Source organism: Giraffa tippelskirchi, chromosome 1, assembly GCF_054371585.1.
Source record: "Giraffa tippelskirchi isolate mGirTip1 chromosome 1, T2T-mGirTip1v1.2.pri, whole genome shotgun sequence".
NCBI classification, from domain to species: domain Eukaryota; kingdom Metazoa; phylum Chordata; class Mammalia; order Artiodactyla; family Giraffidae; genus Giraffa; species Giraffa tippelskirchi.
Genome location: NC_137275.1, coordinates 136,816,638 through 136,832,213, shown reverse-complemented (window position 1 = coordinate 136,832,213; position 15,576 = coordinate 136,816,638). Strand labels below are relative to the sequence as shown.

General features: G+C 42.2%; 2 protein-coding genes across 17 annotated transcripts in view; one reads left to right on the top strand and one right to left on the bottom strand.

Annotated features, from left to right (window-relative positions):
* The window catches only part of C9orf72 (C9orf72-SMCR8 complex subunit), a 46,049-nt gene extending 40,162 nt beyond the window's left edge, over window positions 1–5,887 (bottom strand). For 6 of the 11 annotated variants that reach the window (XR_014055965.1, XR_014055967.1, XM_081497762.1 and 3 more), the window contains exon 1: window positions 5,843–5,887. The gene's annotated coding sequence lies outside the window, so the exon portion shown is untranslated. Of the gene's footprint in view, window positions 1–3,009; window positions 3,186–5,842 lie in introns of all 11 variants that reach the window. The other 5 variants (XR_014055968.1, XM_081497771.1, XM_081497793.1 and 2 more) reach the window with 1 other exon arrangement.
* LOC145509321 (uncharacterized) overlaps window positions 5,090–15,576 on the top strand; it is a 403,057-nt gene continuing 392,570 nt past the window's right edge. The window contains exons 1-2 of one of the 6 annotated variants that reach the window (XM_081497906.1): window positions 5,090–6,282; window positions 8,648–8,796. In XM_081497906.1, coding sequence (XP_081354032.1) covers window positions 5,617–6,174 — 558 coding nt within the window. In that variant the 5' untranslated portion in view covers window positions 5,090–5,616 and the 3' untranslated portion in view covers window positions 6,175–6,282; window positions 8,648–8,796. Of the gene's footprint in view, window positions 6,466–8,647; window positions 8,797–15,576 lie in introns of all 6 variants that reach the window. The other 5 variants (XR_014056003.1, XR_014055999.1, XR_014056006.1 and 2 more) reach the window with 5 other exon arrangements.

Sequence of the window (15,576 nt, the reverse complement as noted above, 5' to 3'; positions counted from 1 at the left end):
TGCGTTGGTAGGCAGATTCTTTACCACTGAGCCACCTGGGAAGCCCACTGAAATATACACACTACTCTGTTTAAAATGGATAACTAATAAGGACCTGCTGTGTAACACTCTTCTCAATACTCTGCAATGACCTATCTGGGAAAATAACCTGAAGAGTGGATATATGCATGTGCTGTACAACAGAAACACAACACTGTAAATCAACTATACTTCAATAAAAATTTAAAAAAAAAAGTGCACTCTAAGGTAAAAAAAAAAAATCTCAAATGATTTAGACATATGTGGTTTTCTCCTCTCCAGTCAAAAAGATGTGAAAGCATGTCTCCTACAATGCATGACAGGTGCACGTTAAGTGTTTGCTGATATGATGACAATTTCATGATACACAGTAGTAAATTACCACTTATAGTCAGGATACACACTTAGAAATCCAAAATAATGACCTTAAAAAAAGCCTTTGAACATTAATATGAAATGTTATATACTAATGCTCATTGAATAGATCCTCACTGTTTCTAAACAGCCAGCCTATTTGCAATTCTAATATGATTGGCTATTTGGTTCCTGAACCATAGGAATTAAAGAGAAGCCAACTGGGAAAGGGAGGGCTCACCTAGAGACCATGGCACCTGTTGTGGGCTGAACTGTGTCCTTCCCCACCCCAAACAGATGTTCAAGTCCTACCCCTCTGTGATTTTATTTAGAAATAAGTGTAATCAAGTTAGGATGAGGTGGTATTGGATCAGGATGGTCCTAATACAATGGCTGGTGTCCTGACAAGGAGAGAAAGCTTTGGAGACATGCAGACAGTAACAGGGCCATGTGAAGATGAAGATAAAACTGGAGTGATGTGGCTCCAAGCCAAGGTATGTGTGCTGATAACTACCAGAAGCTAAAAAGAGGCAAAGAGAGATTCTTTCCTGGAGTCTTTAGAGGAGCATGTCTCTGGCAATAACTTATTTTGGGCTTCTAGCTTTCAGAATTGAGACAGAATACATTTTTATCATTTTTACATCACCCAGTTTGTGGTACTTTGTTATGGCAGTCCATATTTGGCAGTAGGAAAGCTTAAAAGCTGCTAAGAAGGCGGCGAAAAAAGAGAAAAGAAAGACAAAAGATTATAAGACCACAACAACCTGGAACCATATGAGAAAATGAGGAAACATGATGCACACGATTATTCTCAACATACTCTTTGGGCATCAAGGGTACTAAAACCAATACAGGTGTTTAAAATGAGTTAAGTATATTTAATATGCTGTTCTGCTGCTGCTGCTGCTAAGTCGCTTCAGTCGTGTCTGACTCTGTGCGACTCCATAGACGGCAGTCCACCAGGCTCCGCCGTCCCTGGGATTCTCCAGGCAAGAACACTGGAGTGGGTTGCCATTTCCTTCTCCAATGCATGAAAGGGAAAAGTGAAAGTGAAGTCACTCAGTCGTGTCCGACTCTTAGCGACCCCATGGACTGTAGCCTACTAGGCTCCACCGTCCATGGGATTTTCCAGGCAAGAGTACTGGAGTGGGGTGCCATTGCCTTCTCTGAATATGCTGTTCAAGAAACAGGAAATATATTTAATATGCTATTCAAGAAAGCAGTATGGCATTTAATGGTTACAAAGAAGCATCTATACCAAATGGCTAAAGTAAAAAAGCTTTAATTATTTAAAACATGTAGAGGATTAAATGATTGGATGGGCCCTTTCAATCTACTGAGAAAACAGATAAGAGTGAACTGCCCAAGGTCAATGAGCCACACTAGAATCCAGGTCCCTTTGACATCTTAACCCACTCCAATGAATCACTCTAAAACTGTACATTCAGTGAGGTACGAATGCAAAATGAATCATTCCTGCCTAATATTAAAATTGAATACCTATGTGTATTCAGTGCCAATTTCATTTAGGCAAGTCTAAAATTGTGGAATCTATTCATTATAATGGTAAAGGACAGTAGTTAATAGGTGAGCTATGATATATCTATCTTTGCCTATATGATTGCTTTAGAAATAACACTTGACCTATAACTAAATTCATGTCAAAGTAAACCATTTTACTTAAAATAAAGAACTTTATCTACACCTTGTCAGGAGAGCTCAGAGACTGATGAAAAGCAAAAAATTAAATACTCTAATTTTAGAGTGTTGTATGGGCACTTTTATCATGATGTCAAGAATGGATACACAGCATCTGGCAAAATGCCTTTACTGTAAGTATGTGCAGAAATGGCTTAACACAAAGACAGTTCTTGTGTATTTTTTATTTTAGAAATTCATTTAGGAAATATTCACATTTTTAAATGTGCTGTATCAATTTAATAGACTTAAGAGATTACACTCAGTATAAGTTGTATAGCTTGCTTAAAATATCCACTGTTGGGACTTCCCTGGTGGTCCAGTGGTTAGAATACCACGCTCCCAATGCAGGGAGCATGGGTTCAATCCCTGGTCAGGGAACTAAGATCCTGCAGGCCACATGACTCAGTCAGGAAAAAAAAAAAATCCACTGTTACAGATACAATTTAAATACTTCACAATGACAGAATATAGGAATATAATTTGACTAGAAACTGTAATGATGCTAAGATGATTAATAACAGCAAACTTTAGAGGCCAAGAAGATGCATTAAGTAAACACAGACCCTTACAAGTATACTGTAACATATTCTTTTGGTCTTCCTTTTTGGATAAAAAAGGTGAATAATCATAAAGGTAATACTGCCACTCAAACATTTCATCATTATATTGAGAATAAAAAACACTTCCTTAAGTAGAATTGAGCCCTGGAACAAAATCTGGTTAGACTATAGCACAACCTTTTACCTAATTGTGAAAACTGTTCTATTATAGGGTCACTAACTACATTCAATCTTACTGCTAGTATCATTAGAAAGAAAATAAAGGATGAAGATTATGTTGAATTGTTTAGCTTTAAATCCTACTAGAAGAAATAACTTAAGAAATTAAAGTCACAGAGAAGTATAGTTAAGAGAGCAGTAAAATGAATTTACTAACAATAAAAGTCATCATCTTTGGTAAAGAAAATCCATATATACAGACATGGCTCGAATCAAGAGTCTTTCATCAGTATATCTTTTTACATGTAGGCTGGCTACACCAGACAGTTATGAAACAAAAGTTTTGAGGTAAGCCAGGATCCAAATTGGGTGACACAGTGGTTTGCCACACTCCTGTAAACAAAGAATAGGGTTCATGAGGGTGTACCCAATATACTTGCTGAAAATAATCCAACACATGCAGACATAAAGATTAATTACCACATGTTAAAACTGTTAGCACAAGTGTAGTTTTAAAGTCTTGCTTTTTTTAAATCTCTGCTAAAAATCAGTCATCTCTTCTCTGATTGATATTTAGAAAGTTGGTTGGCCTTTACGGCTGTTGTAAATAAAAACTCAACCATCATTTGGCCCACATTTCTCATAACCATGCTTTCTGTTTATTACCTCCCAATCCTAAGAGAGGGGGTTTCCCTATTCGTTCAGACAGTAAAGCATCTGCCTGCAATGCGGAAGACCTGGGTTCGATCCCTGGGTTGGGAAGATCCCCTGGAGAAGGAAATGGCAACCCACTCCAGTACCTTTGCCAGGAAAACCCCAAAGATGGAGGAGCCTAGTAGGCTACAGTCCATGGGGTCACAAAGAGTCGGACACGACTGAGCAACTTCACAATCCTAAGAGAGGGCTTCCCAGATGGCGAGGTGGTAAAGAATCTGTCTGGCAATGCAGGAGACTCAAGAGACTTGGGTTCAATCCCTGGGTTGGGAAGACCCCCTGGAGGAAGAAATGGCAACCCACTCCAGGATTCGAGCCTGGTAAATTCCACGGAGAGAGGAGCCTGGCGGGCTACAGTCCATGGGGTCATCGTGTCAGACACAACTGAGTGACTGAGCGCGTGCACCCACACACACAACCCTAAGAGAAGCAGGATCCTAATAAAATTGCCAACCTTCCAAAATAGGACCTGCCCAGACAGATTTTATTGACACTGAACTCCCTGTAACGTCAGATAAAAAAGAGTTGGCAACACTTTCCAAGACTCAGAGGTGTAGTTCACCATAGCTCTATCTGACCATCTCTCACAGCTCCAGTTTCTCAAATAGGCCGGCTAACCTACTACTCCCTGCTATTGCTATTGCTAAGTCGCTTCAGTCGTGTCCGACTCTGTGCGACTCCATAGACGGCAGCCCATCAGGTTCCCCCGTCCCTGGGATTCTCCAGGCAAGAACACTGGAGTGGGTTGCCATTTCCTTCTCCAATGCATGAAAGTGAAAACTGAAAGTGAAGTCGCTCAGTCGTGTCTGACTCTTCACGACCCCATGGAATGCAGCCCACCAGGCTCCTCCCTCCATGGGCTTTTCCAGGCAAGAGTACTGGAGTGGGGTGCCATCGCCTTCTCTGACTACTCCTTAGAATTACTTAATTAAAACAGAGCCCAAGGGCAGTCTTTAAAGATGGGAGTGTTTGGTTTTTTTCTTTCTCTGAAAATTAATTTTGGATTGCTAACAGAGCCAGAAAAAAAAAAAACAAAAAAAAACAAAAAACGAGACTATTTTATTAACTTTATAAGGTGGGGGAAAAAAACCTTTAGCTCCTATGTAATTGTTCCCTGGGGCAGGTTACTGCTGGCCTAGTACACAATCTATCACTTCTCTTGTTTTTGTTTCACAGAGTACATTCATCATGATGTTAGTTTCCAACTGATTCAGGGCTTTCCTAGACTGACAAGGTGCCGGCAATACTATCTGTGTCACGTAACACCATCGTATTTCAAGTATTCTGACTCCAGGCTATTAATTTCCCATATATTATATTCCTGCTTCTGTGACGTTCGCGTCATGTTAAAAGTTTTCCAACGTCTAAGATCATCAGTAAGATATAACAGTATTTTCCAATCTCTTTGTACAAATTAAAATGTCAGATGGATTGAGCCCCCCTTGCTTTGGATCACAAGAAAGATGAGAACAGTCTGAATCGGAATTTATCCACTGGCAACAGTCAGACTGTTTTCACTAAAGCCTAACAATCTCCATTGTTTCGGAAAGGGCCACCTCTCTGGGGCAAGTGCATGACCTCCCAGTCTCCGGAATACAGAAGCCTGGTACAGATCACCAGGGCCAGTCAGACCCTGTGTGGTCAAAGCAGACACGTAATCAGGGCACTTCTTTCTGCAACTGATACCATCAGTCAAGTGATGCCCAAATCATAATGGTCACTTCCTTTAAGTCTGTGCAATCTCGGAGAAGAGAAGTAAAGAGGTCACGAACCACAGAACGGGAGCAAAACCCAGTCTAGAATAGCTGCCCCAAATTCCAGGACATCAGCAATCCTTAGAAACCTCGAAACCGAGACAATTCTGTAAGCCAGTTGTTTGATCCCAGCCCACCCCATCCTCTCTCGGACTCCGACTCGGTCCGGAGCAGCCGCGAGCCGCCAGCCCTCTGGCCTTCCTGGGGCCAGGCCTCTTGGTGCCCGAGGCTCCTTCCCCTCGAGCCCGCGGCACAGGGATCCGACGGATCGATCTCTTCGGATCTCACGCCAGGAACCCGGCAAGGAGTCAGCTGGGGGACTGCGGGCGGGAAAGCAGAAAAGGGGACGGAACCCTATGCCCCTATCTCTGCGCCGCCGCTGCCGGAAAGTCCCGGGCCCGGATGCAGGCAACTCCACTAGTCGCCGGGCTGGAAAACTCAATGCCCGCTTTCGGTCAGGGGAGATGGAGGTAGAGAGAAGACCCGCGGAGCTGAGCCCTGGGGAGAGCCTCCGCCGCCGCCCTCGCCCGATCCCCGCAACTGAAGCCCAAACAGCCACCTACGCGACAGCTTCTCACTCACCCGCTCGCCACCGCCTGCTGCTTCGCCGCCGCCGCCGCCGCGGGCAAATGGACCGCAACCGCAGCCCCGCCCCCGCGGCTCTGGCCCCGCCCCGGCTCCGCCCACGTGCGCGTCGCGTCCCCGAGCTGGCCTCACGCCACGGTCGTTTCTCGCCCTGTGCTCTTCTCCTGGTTAAATTGTTTCCGATCTTTCCTCGTTCACCCTCCGCGAATATAGGGAGAGCAAAAGGAGGAGAGAAAGAGCGGGAAAAACAAAACCACACACTTCCTAAACACCCGTCCTCTCTAGGCCCCGCCCCCGTAAGGAAGGAACCGGGCAGCAGGGATGGTTGACGCATCAAGCACCATCTTACACGCGGGCGCAACAAGTTGCAGCACAACCAGTTCCTCGTGGGACACCGTAGATACGTCTTGGCGTTTTCGAAATACGATGACGTAAAGGCACGAGGCTGACGAGAGGAGGGGCGGGGCCTTCTTGCTCTATCCCTTTGCTCAAAGAGGGGCTCCGTAAACTTAGCGTAAGGAGTTAGCCGCGAAGATTCCGTAGTGTACCCGGAGGGCTGCGGGCCTCGAGAAAGTAAAGTCGAATTGGTGGCTGTGAATTGTTTTGTTTGTGTTTGGCAGGTAGCGGGCGTTCAACAAATATTTGATGAATGAGTGGATTTCTTTTATTTATGACACAATTCAGTGTACTGTAACTTCACCCCAAGCGTCCTTAGGCAATTTTCTTTCCCACAATATATATAGTCACCACAATTTTGTCTTCTTTACATATAAGCATTTTCTCAGGCATGATTTTCACATCTTTAAAGATCCTATTAGCCAGCTGCACAATGTGAATGAGTTGGGTTTTTACTATATTGAATTTATATATTGAATATATATTACTATATTCAACTATATATATTTGAAAATAGTTTATTTTTCTCTGATGTGTTGTAAGATTTTTTTTTTAAACCTCGAGTTAAATCAGCGTTTTGGTCTGCACATGTGTATATTCAGGTTATTTGCTACAGATGAGTAGCACTTACCATTTTTCATCTTTATAAATATCGAATAGCATATCTATCATTCGAGGAAGAAATACACAAAATGATTCCCTCACACCTATACCCTCTGCAGAAATAGACCCCTTTGTATTTTATGCTTATATCAAACACCAGAAAAGCTATCATTTATCTAGTTCCTACTGTGTCTTTGGTATTGTGCTTCTCAGCCTGCATAAAGAATTTTGCCCAATCCTCCTAACATATTTAGGATATAGATATCGTCATCCTTGTTTTACAGAGGATTTGACTAAGGTTCAGACAGATTACCCAAAACCATGCAGCCAGCGGATTCAGGCCAGTTTTGTGCAATTCTAAGCGCCCACTGAGTTCTGAGGATACCAGGCTGATACTGAGTTGATGCCAGTCTTTCTCAGATAACACCTATGGGGGATAATACCAACACTTGCAGTTTAGAGTAAGATTGGGACTCAGAGTAAGTGCTTGAGAGAGGGATACAGTGCCAAGAGCAGTTTTTCCTACTTCAACATTCTGCCTCGGGACAAGATAACTTCCCTTGTCTCCAATTCCTCTCGGAGACAAGGGAAATTGTTTCTGGCTTTGTGCAACATCAACCCTAGAACAACTATGCTTCCTGTGAGAGATATAATCAAACACCAAGGCCTAGATTCTGCATGGCCATGAGAAATAAGATACATAATGAAAGTGGCTCTGTGTGCAGGATGCTTTATAGTTAGTAAACATGAGTTTATCCCCTCACATCTAACTGAACAATTTCTGTAGGCATTGTGCAGCAGTAGCTTATATGTCTCTCAGTGAATCAGAACAAAAGAAAGTCCAGTCAGAGGGACAAAACAGTTGTGACAGTGCTGTGGTTCATGGTATTTGCATGCTTCAAGGTGTAAAATAGGGAGACAGGTATCCTCACACACATCTATTCTTCAGCAAACCAAAGAGAAAATGGAGTTAAGTATGTAGTGAGAGTGTTAGTTGATAGGTTGTGTCCGACTCTTTGTGATCGCAAGGACTGTAGCCTGCCAGGCTCCTCTGTCTCTGGGATTCTCCAGGCAAAAATACTGCAGTGGGTTACCATGCCCTTCTCCAGTAATGTGATCCATATTAGCAGCTGGAAAGGATGGCTTGGGAGGAGTTTAACCCTTAATCCCTCCAAGTTCTGTTAACCCAAATAAACCACCCCAATATTAATAACTATACTGTTTAAGGGCAAGTAGGTTTTGTTATTGAAACATATCTTCAAGCAAGATCCCTAGTTCCTCATTTCATACCAGAATGATAGCCCTAAAATCTTATTTAGAAATGTGTGAGCTCACCACCAGTCCTCATATAATTAATGAGCAATTATACAAAAAGGCTTTGCAATTAAGGGAGCCATGAAGCACCTGGCTAAGAGTTTGGGCTCTGGCATCAGAGTTGGTGTATTGTCTCTGCCTTTGGCTATTTATTAGATTTTGAACAATAGTTCACTTTCTTGCCTCAGTTTCCTCAGCTGCAAAATAGCAAGCAGAGTAAGTTCTCAAAGGGTTCTGTGAGGCTTGCCCAGGATCAAGCAAGCTAAGAATTTAGAATAGCACAGTCAAGAGATGGGGACTCTAATCTCAGTAACTGTGCAGGGGTAACAGAAGCAATAACAAATGATTTATCAATCCCTTCAACAATGTACATATTTATAATTCCAATAAATAGGAGATCAGAACCCAGGGGGCCTTCCTGTTACATCACAAATGTCAGTTATGGTCAGGGAACCTTTCCCCCATCTTCTCTTTATTACTGTATTTCAGAAATGTGTTCTGTGCTGCTTCTGGGCTGGAGCTGAGGACTTGTTGACTACCTCCCATTTACCAAGATTACAGCAAATTAGATTGCGCTGTGACTGACACGGGCACTTCAATGTTGGACATGGATGAGGAATATTGCTGAATAAACCACAGTGAGTTTTAATTTCTTTTAAGCAAAAAGATTTTATGTGGTTACCTTAACCATTGCAGACTTAACAATATGTAGTTTAGTTTACTGTTTGATGGGAATAGGAGTGAGCCAACCCCCAGATTAGGTATTTGCAGTTGGAATCTCGATTCCTGGGTATATCAAGTTAGTTCTGTGAGTTAGTGTGGTATATACATGGTTGAGAAAGCTCTAGTGGGTCCATGTTTGGAACTCACAGTCTCTAGTTCTAATGATGCTCAAAGTAGGCAGTGACCCTGCAAGAGAACATCATTAGGATCCAATATACATTTCTTTCTGGGTCCTTCTTGGGACTCATCATTCTATAGGCAAGTCAGTAAGCCTCTAGTGAGAGGAATCACACTGTTGGCCAGATATTAACCTCTGTTCCTTCCATATTGGTGATCTGAAAACAAGTTCTGAATGATCTAAGGCTCCAGATAATAGTCTCCGAGGAAAAACTCTCAGTTCACTGCAGTCTCATGTAACCCACAACAAGAAGGGCAGAAAGAAGTAGGATGACAGGCATACCCTTTTCTGTTCTTTTTTGTTTTTGGCATGCTGTGCGGCATGTGAGATCCTAGTTCCCTGACCAGGGATTGAACCCAATGCCCTCTGCATTTGGAGTGTGGAGTCTTAACCACTGGACCACCAGGGAAGCCCCCCATTTTCTAAATTCTTAGACAAGGTCATTAATTAATTTCTTACAGAAGACAGATGATAAAGTTTTAGCTTGAAAAATTTACTACTTTGATGGAATTTAGGTGCAATCAACAGTGCACAGTGATGGGTTTGGTGCTGCCCTACTGGGTGTCTGAGTCGCAGTGGACCAGAAACAGATGAAAGGCAGCCAGCACAATGGCAGTGACTCCCTTACTGACCCTGTGCTTTCCAGACCCGCCTCCCTGAGCACATCTGCCCACGGTTACCCCTGTGCTTGCAACTTTCAGCACTTTTTGTGTTTATACTCATACTTTATTGTACTTACTAGGATGTTGCTTTGTAAGTAGGTTCCTTATTTCCTATGTGTCTTCTGCCTCTTAACTTTGTCCCAGGCTATTTGCGACCTGGGGCAGAGTACTTACAGTTTTGTCTTCTGATTCCTTTGTTTGGATTGGCAAAGGCCAGGCGGATGATTGAACTATTTCACTCCAGCTATTATTATCCTTAGACCAGACACCTGTGGTGTAAGTGCTTCTTTTGAAAATAGTTTTTGTCTTTATTTAAGCGTCAGGTTGCTCTGTTTGAGTATCAGGGTCCCTCTGATTTAAAGTGGATGAGGAACTGTGAAGGAGACCATCTCTTTTTGTCATCCATGTCATCTTTTCTATCTCCCTTCTTCACACTGTTTCTTTTTTTTTTTTTTTTAGTATTTATTTATTTATTTCTGTCTTAGTTGCAGCATGTGGGATCCAATGCCCTGACCAGGGATCGAACCCGAGCTCCCTGCATTGGGAGCTCGGAGTCTTAGCCACTGGACCACCAGGGAAGTCCCTTCACACTGTTTCTTTAACCCAACGAAGAAATATAAAAGCACAACTAATGACTCTGGACCAATCTTGGGTCACTTAAAAAAAAAATTTTTTTTAAAGAATAGTATCCTTCTTTAAAAAAATAAGTTACAGGTATACAATATAATGATTCACAGTTTTTAAAGCTTATAATTCATTTGTAGTTATTATAGGGGCTTCCCAGGTGGCACAGTGGTAAAGAATCTGCCTGCCAATGCAGTAGTTACAAGATACTCCCTGGGCCTGGTAGATCCCCTGGAGGAGGAAATGGCAACCTGCTCCATTGTTCTTGCCTGGAAAATTCCACCGACAGAGGAGCCTGGCGAGCTATAGTACATGGGGTTGCAAAGAGTCAGACACGACTGAGCATGCACATCACATCATCATAGTTATTATAAAATATGAGCTGTATTTCCCGTGTTGTACAATATATCCTTGTAGCTTATTTTATACATCATAGTTTATACCTCATAATCCTCTATACCTATCTTGCCCGTCCCCTCTTCACTCTCCCTCCTGGTAACCACTAGTTTGTTCTCTGTATCTGCCTCTGTCAGATCACTTAGTTTTAAAATGTTTTAACACCTGGGGAGTTTTGACATCTCCTTTTCTTCTTCAAAATCATCTTGACCAACTTGGCCCTTTTTCTTCTGTGAACATGAGGACCAACTGGCCTGTGAACTTCCACAACTAACGCTTTTAGATTTTTGTTGGTATTGTGTTGAATTTATAGATCAGTTTCTTGCCTTTCCATTTATGAACATGGTCTGTCTCTCTACTTAACAACTTCTCTTGTACTCATTAATTAGATTTTATAGTTTTCTCAGAAAAGACACTTTCCATCTTTTGGCAGTTTTTCCTGAGTTATATTTTAATTATGTTGCCATTTAAATTATTTCTTCTAAAAATGACATTTTAAATTATTTGTTGCTGGTATTCAGTTACGGAGAAGGCAATGGCACCCCACTCCAGTACTCTTGCCTGGAAAATCTCATGGACGGAGGAGCCTGGTAGGCTACAGCCCATGGGGTCGCTAAGAGTTGGACACGACTGAGCGACTTCACTTTCGCTTTTCCCTTTCATGCACTGGAGAAGGAAATGGCAACGCACTCCAGTGTTCTTGCCTGGTGAATCCCAGGGACGGTGGAGCCTGGTGGGCTGCCATCTATAGGGTCGCACAGAGTCGGACACGACTGAAGCGACTTAGCAGCAGCAGTAGCAGTATTCAGTTATGCTTGTTTTGTATGTTCATCTTCTTTTTTGACATAAATAATTAAAAGCAACAAAACAAAAAAATAAACCCCAGATAAGAAGGTACTAATCATTTTACTTTCATGTCCCTTAACTTTCAGTAGCTGCTTATGTTTTTTATAGTGTCCAGGGTCCTTAGAATGGCTCTCAAGGCTCTCCCTAATCTGCTTCCGGTTGACTTGTCAAGACTTCATTCTTCTTGCCTTTTCCCCTGTTGCTTTCTGATCCACCAGCATTCACTGCTCTGTAACCATTCGGTTATCTCAGCCTGGAATGCCCTTACCTTCTGGTTCTGTGTGAAGAAATCTTGTTAACTGCAGCCACATGGTGTCATCTGCAGGAAGGAATTAATGTGTCTGGTGCACCTTTAATCTCCACTATTAACATAAAAGCCAAACTCTTTGTCATTTATACTTTATGTTTTTAGGGCAAATAATGGTCTTATTTTAATAATATTGAGGTTAGAATCTTTTGGAGATGGTTGCGTGCGTGCTCAGTCGCTCAGTTGTGTCTGACTCTTTGTGACCCTGTGGACCTGGCAGGCTCCTCTGTCCATGGGATTCTCCAGGCAAGAATACTGCAGTGGGTTGTCATTTCCTCTTCCAGGGGATCTTCCGACCCAGAGATAGAACCCATGTTTCTTGAGTCTCCTGCATTGGCAGGCGGATTCTTTACTACTGAGCCACCTGAGAAGCCTTTGGAAATAGTTGCAGGAACGCTATGTAGGGTTTAAAGGCATCAGCTTTTAGACTTGAATCAACTGAGGCTTGAATCCCAGCCCCACCCACTTTGTAACCTTGGGTAAGTTATGTAACATCTTTTTTTTGCTTTTGTTTTTTGATAAAGGGTTTCAGAAAGAGCTTATAGACTAAAAATCGGAAAAAGAGATTGCCTTATAGTTCCACATCACAAAAAAAGCATCCTTTCCTGACATCATGAATTTGGCCCTGTCCCAGGAAACAGCAAACTGGCCAAAGTTAAACAAGCAAGGAGGACTTTCTACAGCTACTGTGATAGGGAAGAGAGACAGAAAACTCCATTGAAATAATAGTTGGAAAAGTTTTTAAGAGCTAAGATCTTTAAGCCCTGAGGGGGAATCTTAGGTTATCTATATTTGTTAATAGCCAAAAGGATAAGCTCAAAATTCTCCAAGCCAGGCTTCAACAATACGTGAACTGTGAACTTCCAGATGTTCAAGCTGGTTTTAGAAAAGGCAGAGGGACCAGAGATCAAATTGCCAACATCTGCTGGGTCATCGAAAAAGCAAGAGAATTCCAGAAAAACACCTATTTCTGCCTTATTGACTGTGCCAAAGCCTTTGATTGTGTGGATCACAATAAACTGTGGAAAATACGGAAAGAAATGGGAATACCAGACCACCTGACCTGCCTCTTGAGAAATCTGTATGCAAGTCAGGAAGCAACAGTTAGAATTGGACATGGAACGACAGACTGATTCCAAATCGGGAAAGGAGTATGTCAAGGCTATATATTGTTACCCTGCTTATTTAACTTATATGTAGAGAACATCATGAGAAATGCTGGGCTGGATAAAGCACAAGCTGGAATCAAGATTGGTGGGAGAAATATCAATAACCTCAGATATGCAGATGACACCACCCTTATGGCAGAAAGTGAAGAAGAACTAAAGAGCTTCTTGATGAAAGTGAAAGAGGAGAGTGAAAAAGTTGGCTTAAAGCTCAACATTCAGAAAACTAAGATTATGGCATCCGGTCCCATCACTTCATGGCAAATAGATGGAGAAACAGTGGAAACAGTGGCTGACTTTATTTTTTTGGGCTCCAAAATCACTGCAGATGGTGACTGCAGCCATGAAATTAAAAGATGCTTGCTCCTTGGAAGAAAAGCTATGACCACCTAGATAGCATATTGAAAAGCAGAGACGTTACTTTGTCAACAAAGGTCCGTCTAGTCAAGGCTATGGTTTTTCCAGTAGTCATGTATAGATGTGAGAGTTGGACTATAAAGAAAGCTGAACACTGAAGAATTGATGCTTCTGAACTGTGGTATTGGAGAAGACTCTTGCAAGTCCCTTAGATTACAAGGAGATCCAACAAGTCCATCCTAAAGGAAGTCAGTCCTGAATGTTCATTGGGAGGACTGATGTTGAAGCTGAAACTCCAGTACTTTGGCTACCTGATGTGAAGAGCTGACTCATTGGAAAAGACCCTGATGCCGGGAAAGATTGAGGGCAAGAGGAGAAGGGGACGACAGAGGATGAGATGGCTGGATGGCATCACCGACTCAATGGACATGAGTTTGGGTAAACTCCGGGAGTTGGTAATGGACAGGGAGGCCTGGCATTCTGTGGTCCATGGGGTCGCAAAGAGTTGGACACTACTGTGCGACTGAACTGAACTGAACTGAAAAGGATAAGCAGTCTTTCCCTTGTCTTCACAATAGGAGATAGCATTACAACCTGGAGCAAGACTGCCTGCATACTGAAGGTAGGCTCCTTCTCTCCCATCAAGATTGGGAGAGGGGTTGCTATCCTCCTTGATGCATATATTTCAAAGGTATGATCCCAGGTCCTCAAGAAAGACATCCCTGGGTTGTAAAACTTGCAAGAGGCTTTTAAAAATTTTACATCTCAGCAGGGAAGATAAAGAATTTACCATGACAAGTTTTCTAAGGTAAAAACTCTAAAGCAAGAGTGATTAGGAACTAGAGTCAGAGAGAAGCCAGTCTGAAATTTAGACAAGCTGAGGGGAACATGAAGGCCATCTTCCCACCTTGATCAACTCATAAGTGCATTACCACTTTGACGTAGAGTGAGAGAGACAGAATCCAGTTATGTTCCCACAAAATAGACTGTTTCTAAGTAGAGGGCTGTATGTCTGTGTGTGTGACAAAGAGAAGAGAGAGAGAGAGAGAGGGAGATTGGGAGAAAGAATGAGATGGAAAGCGAATTATTTTTGAGAAAATAGGACATTTTGAGATAATGAGTTGGGTGGCACCCCCTACTCAATGGACATGAGTTTGAGCAAGCTCCAGGAGATGTTGAAGGACAGGGAAGCCCAGCGTGCTGCAGTCCATGGGGTTGCAAAGAGTTGGACATGACTGAGCGACTGAACAACAACAAATTAATATAAATCAGAATGTTGGTAAATATCAGCAAACTGGAACGAAGGACCATTAAAATGATTAGAATTCTTGAGATCCAGAAAGACTTAAGTAAATTTTCCATTATATTTATTAGATCTTATTAAGTGAAATAAAATATTGTGGTTTTGTCAACAGGTATAGGTTTTTCCAATAATGTTTCCAAAAAAATTGCAATTTCTTTTTCAGTCTATCTCCTAAAGCAATGGTATGCCATCCAATCTTTTAAAAAAATTTTTTTATAGCTTATTTTTTTTATTTTTAAAATTCTGGCTATTCTGTGTCTTTGTTGTGACATGTAGGCTTTCTCTTGTTGAGGCAATCAGGTTCTCTGGTGTGGTACATGGGTTTAATTGCCCCATGGCATATTATGGCTTTGTCAACAGGTATAGGTTTTTTTTGGAAAACATTGTTGGAAAAACCTATACCTGTTGACAAAGCCATATCTCTTAATTGCCCTGTAACATGTGGGATCTTAGTTCCTTGACCAGGGATCGAACCCAAGTCCCTGAGTCCCTGCATTGGAAGGTGAATTCTTAACCACTGGACCACCAGGGAAGTCTTACCATCCAGTCTTAATGTATGCACTGACTGTACCACAGAGAAGCAAGTAAATTCAATGTCATTCTTCCCCTCCCTTCTGTGGAAATGTGTGAAATATTTCAACATAACATTTAGTTTGACAAAGATGCATTTTCATTGTTAAAGTATGCCTATTTTAAGTGATGAGATGGTTAGGTAGTGTCACCAACTCAATGGACATGAATTTGAGCAAACTCTGGGAGATGAGCCAACTGACCCATGGCGTGCGGCAGTCCATGGGGTTGCAAAGCGTCAGACGGGACTTAGCGACTGAACAACAACGACAACAAAATTTTAAGT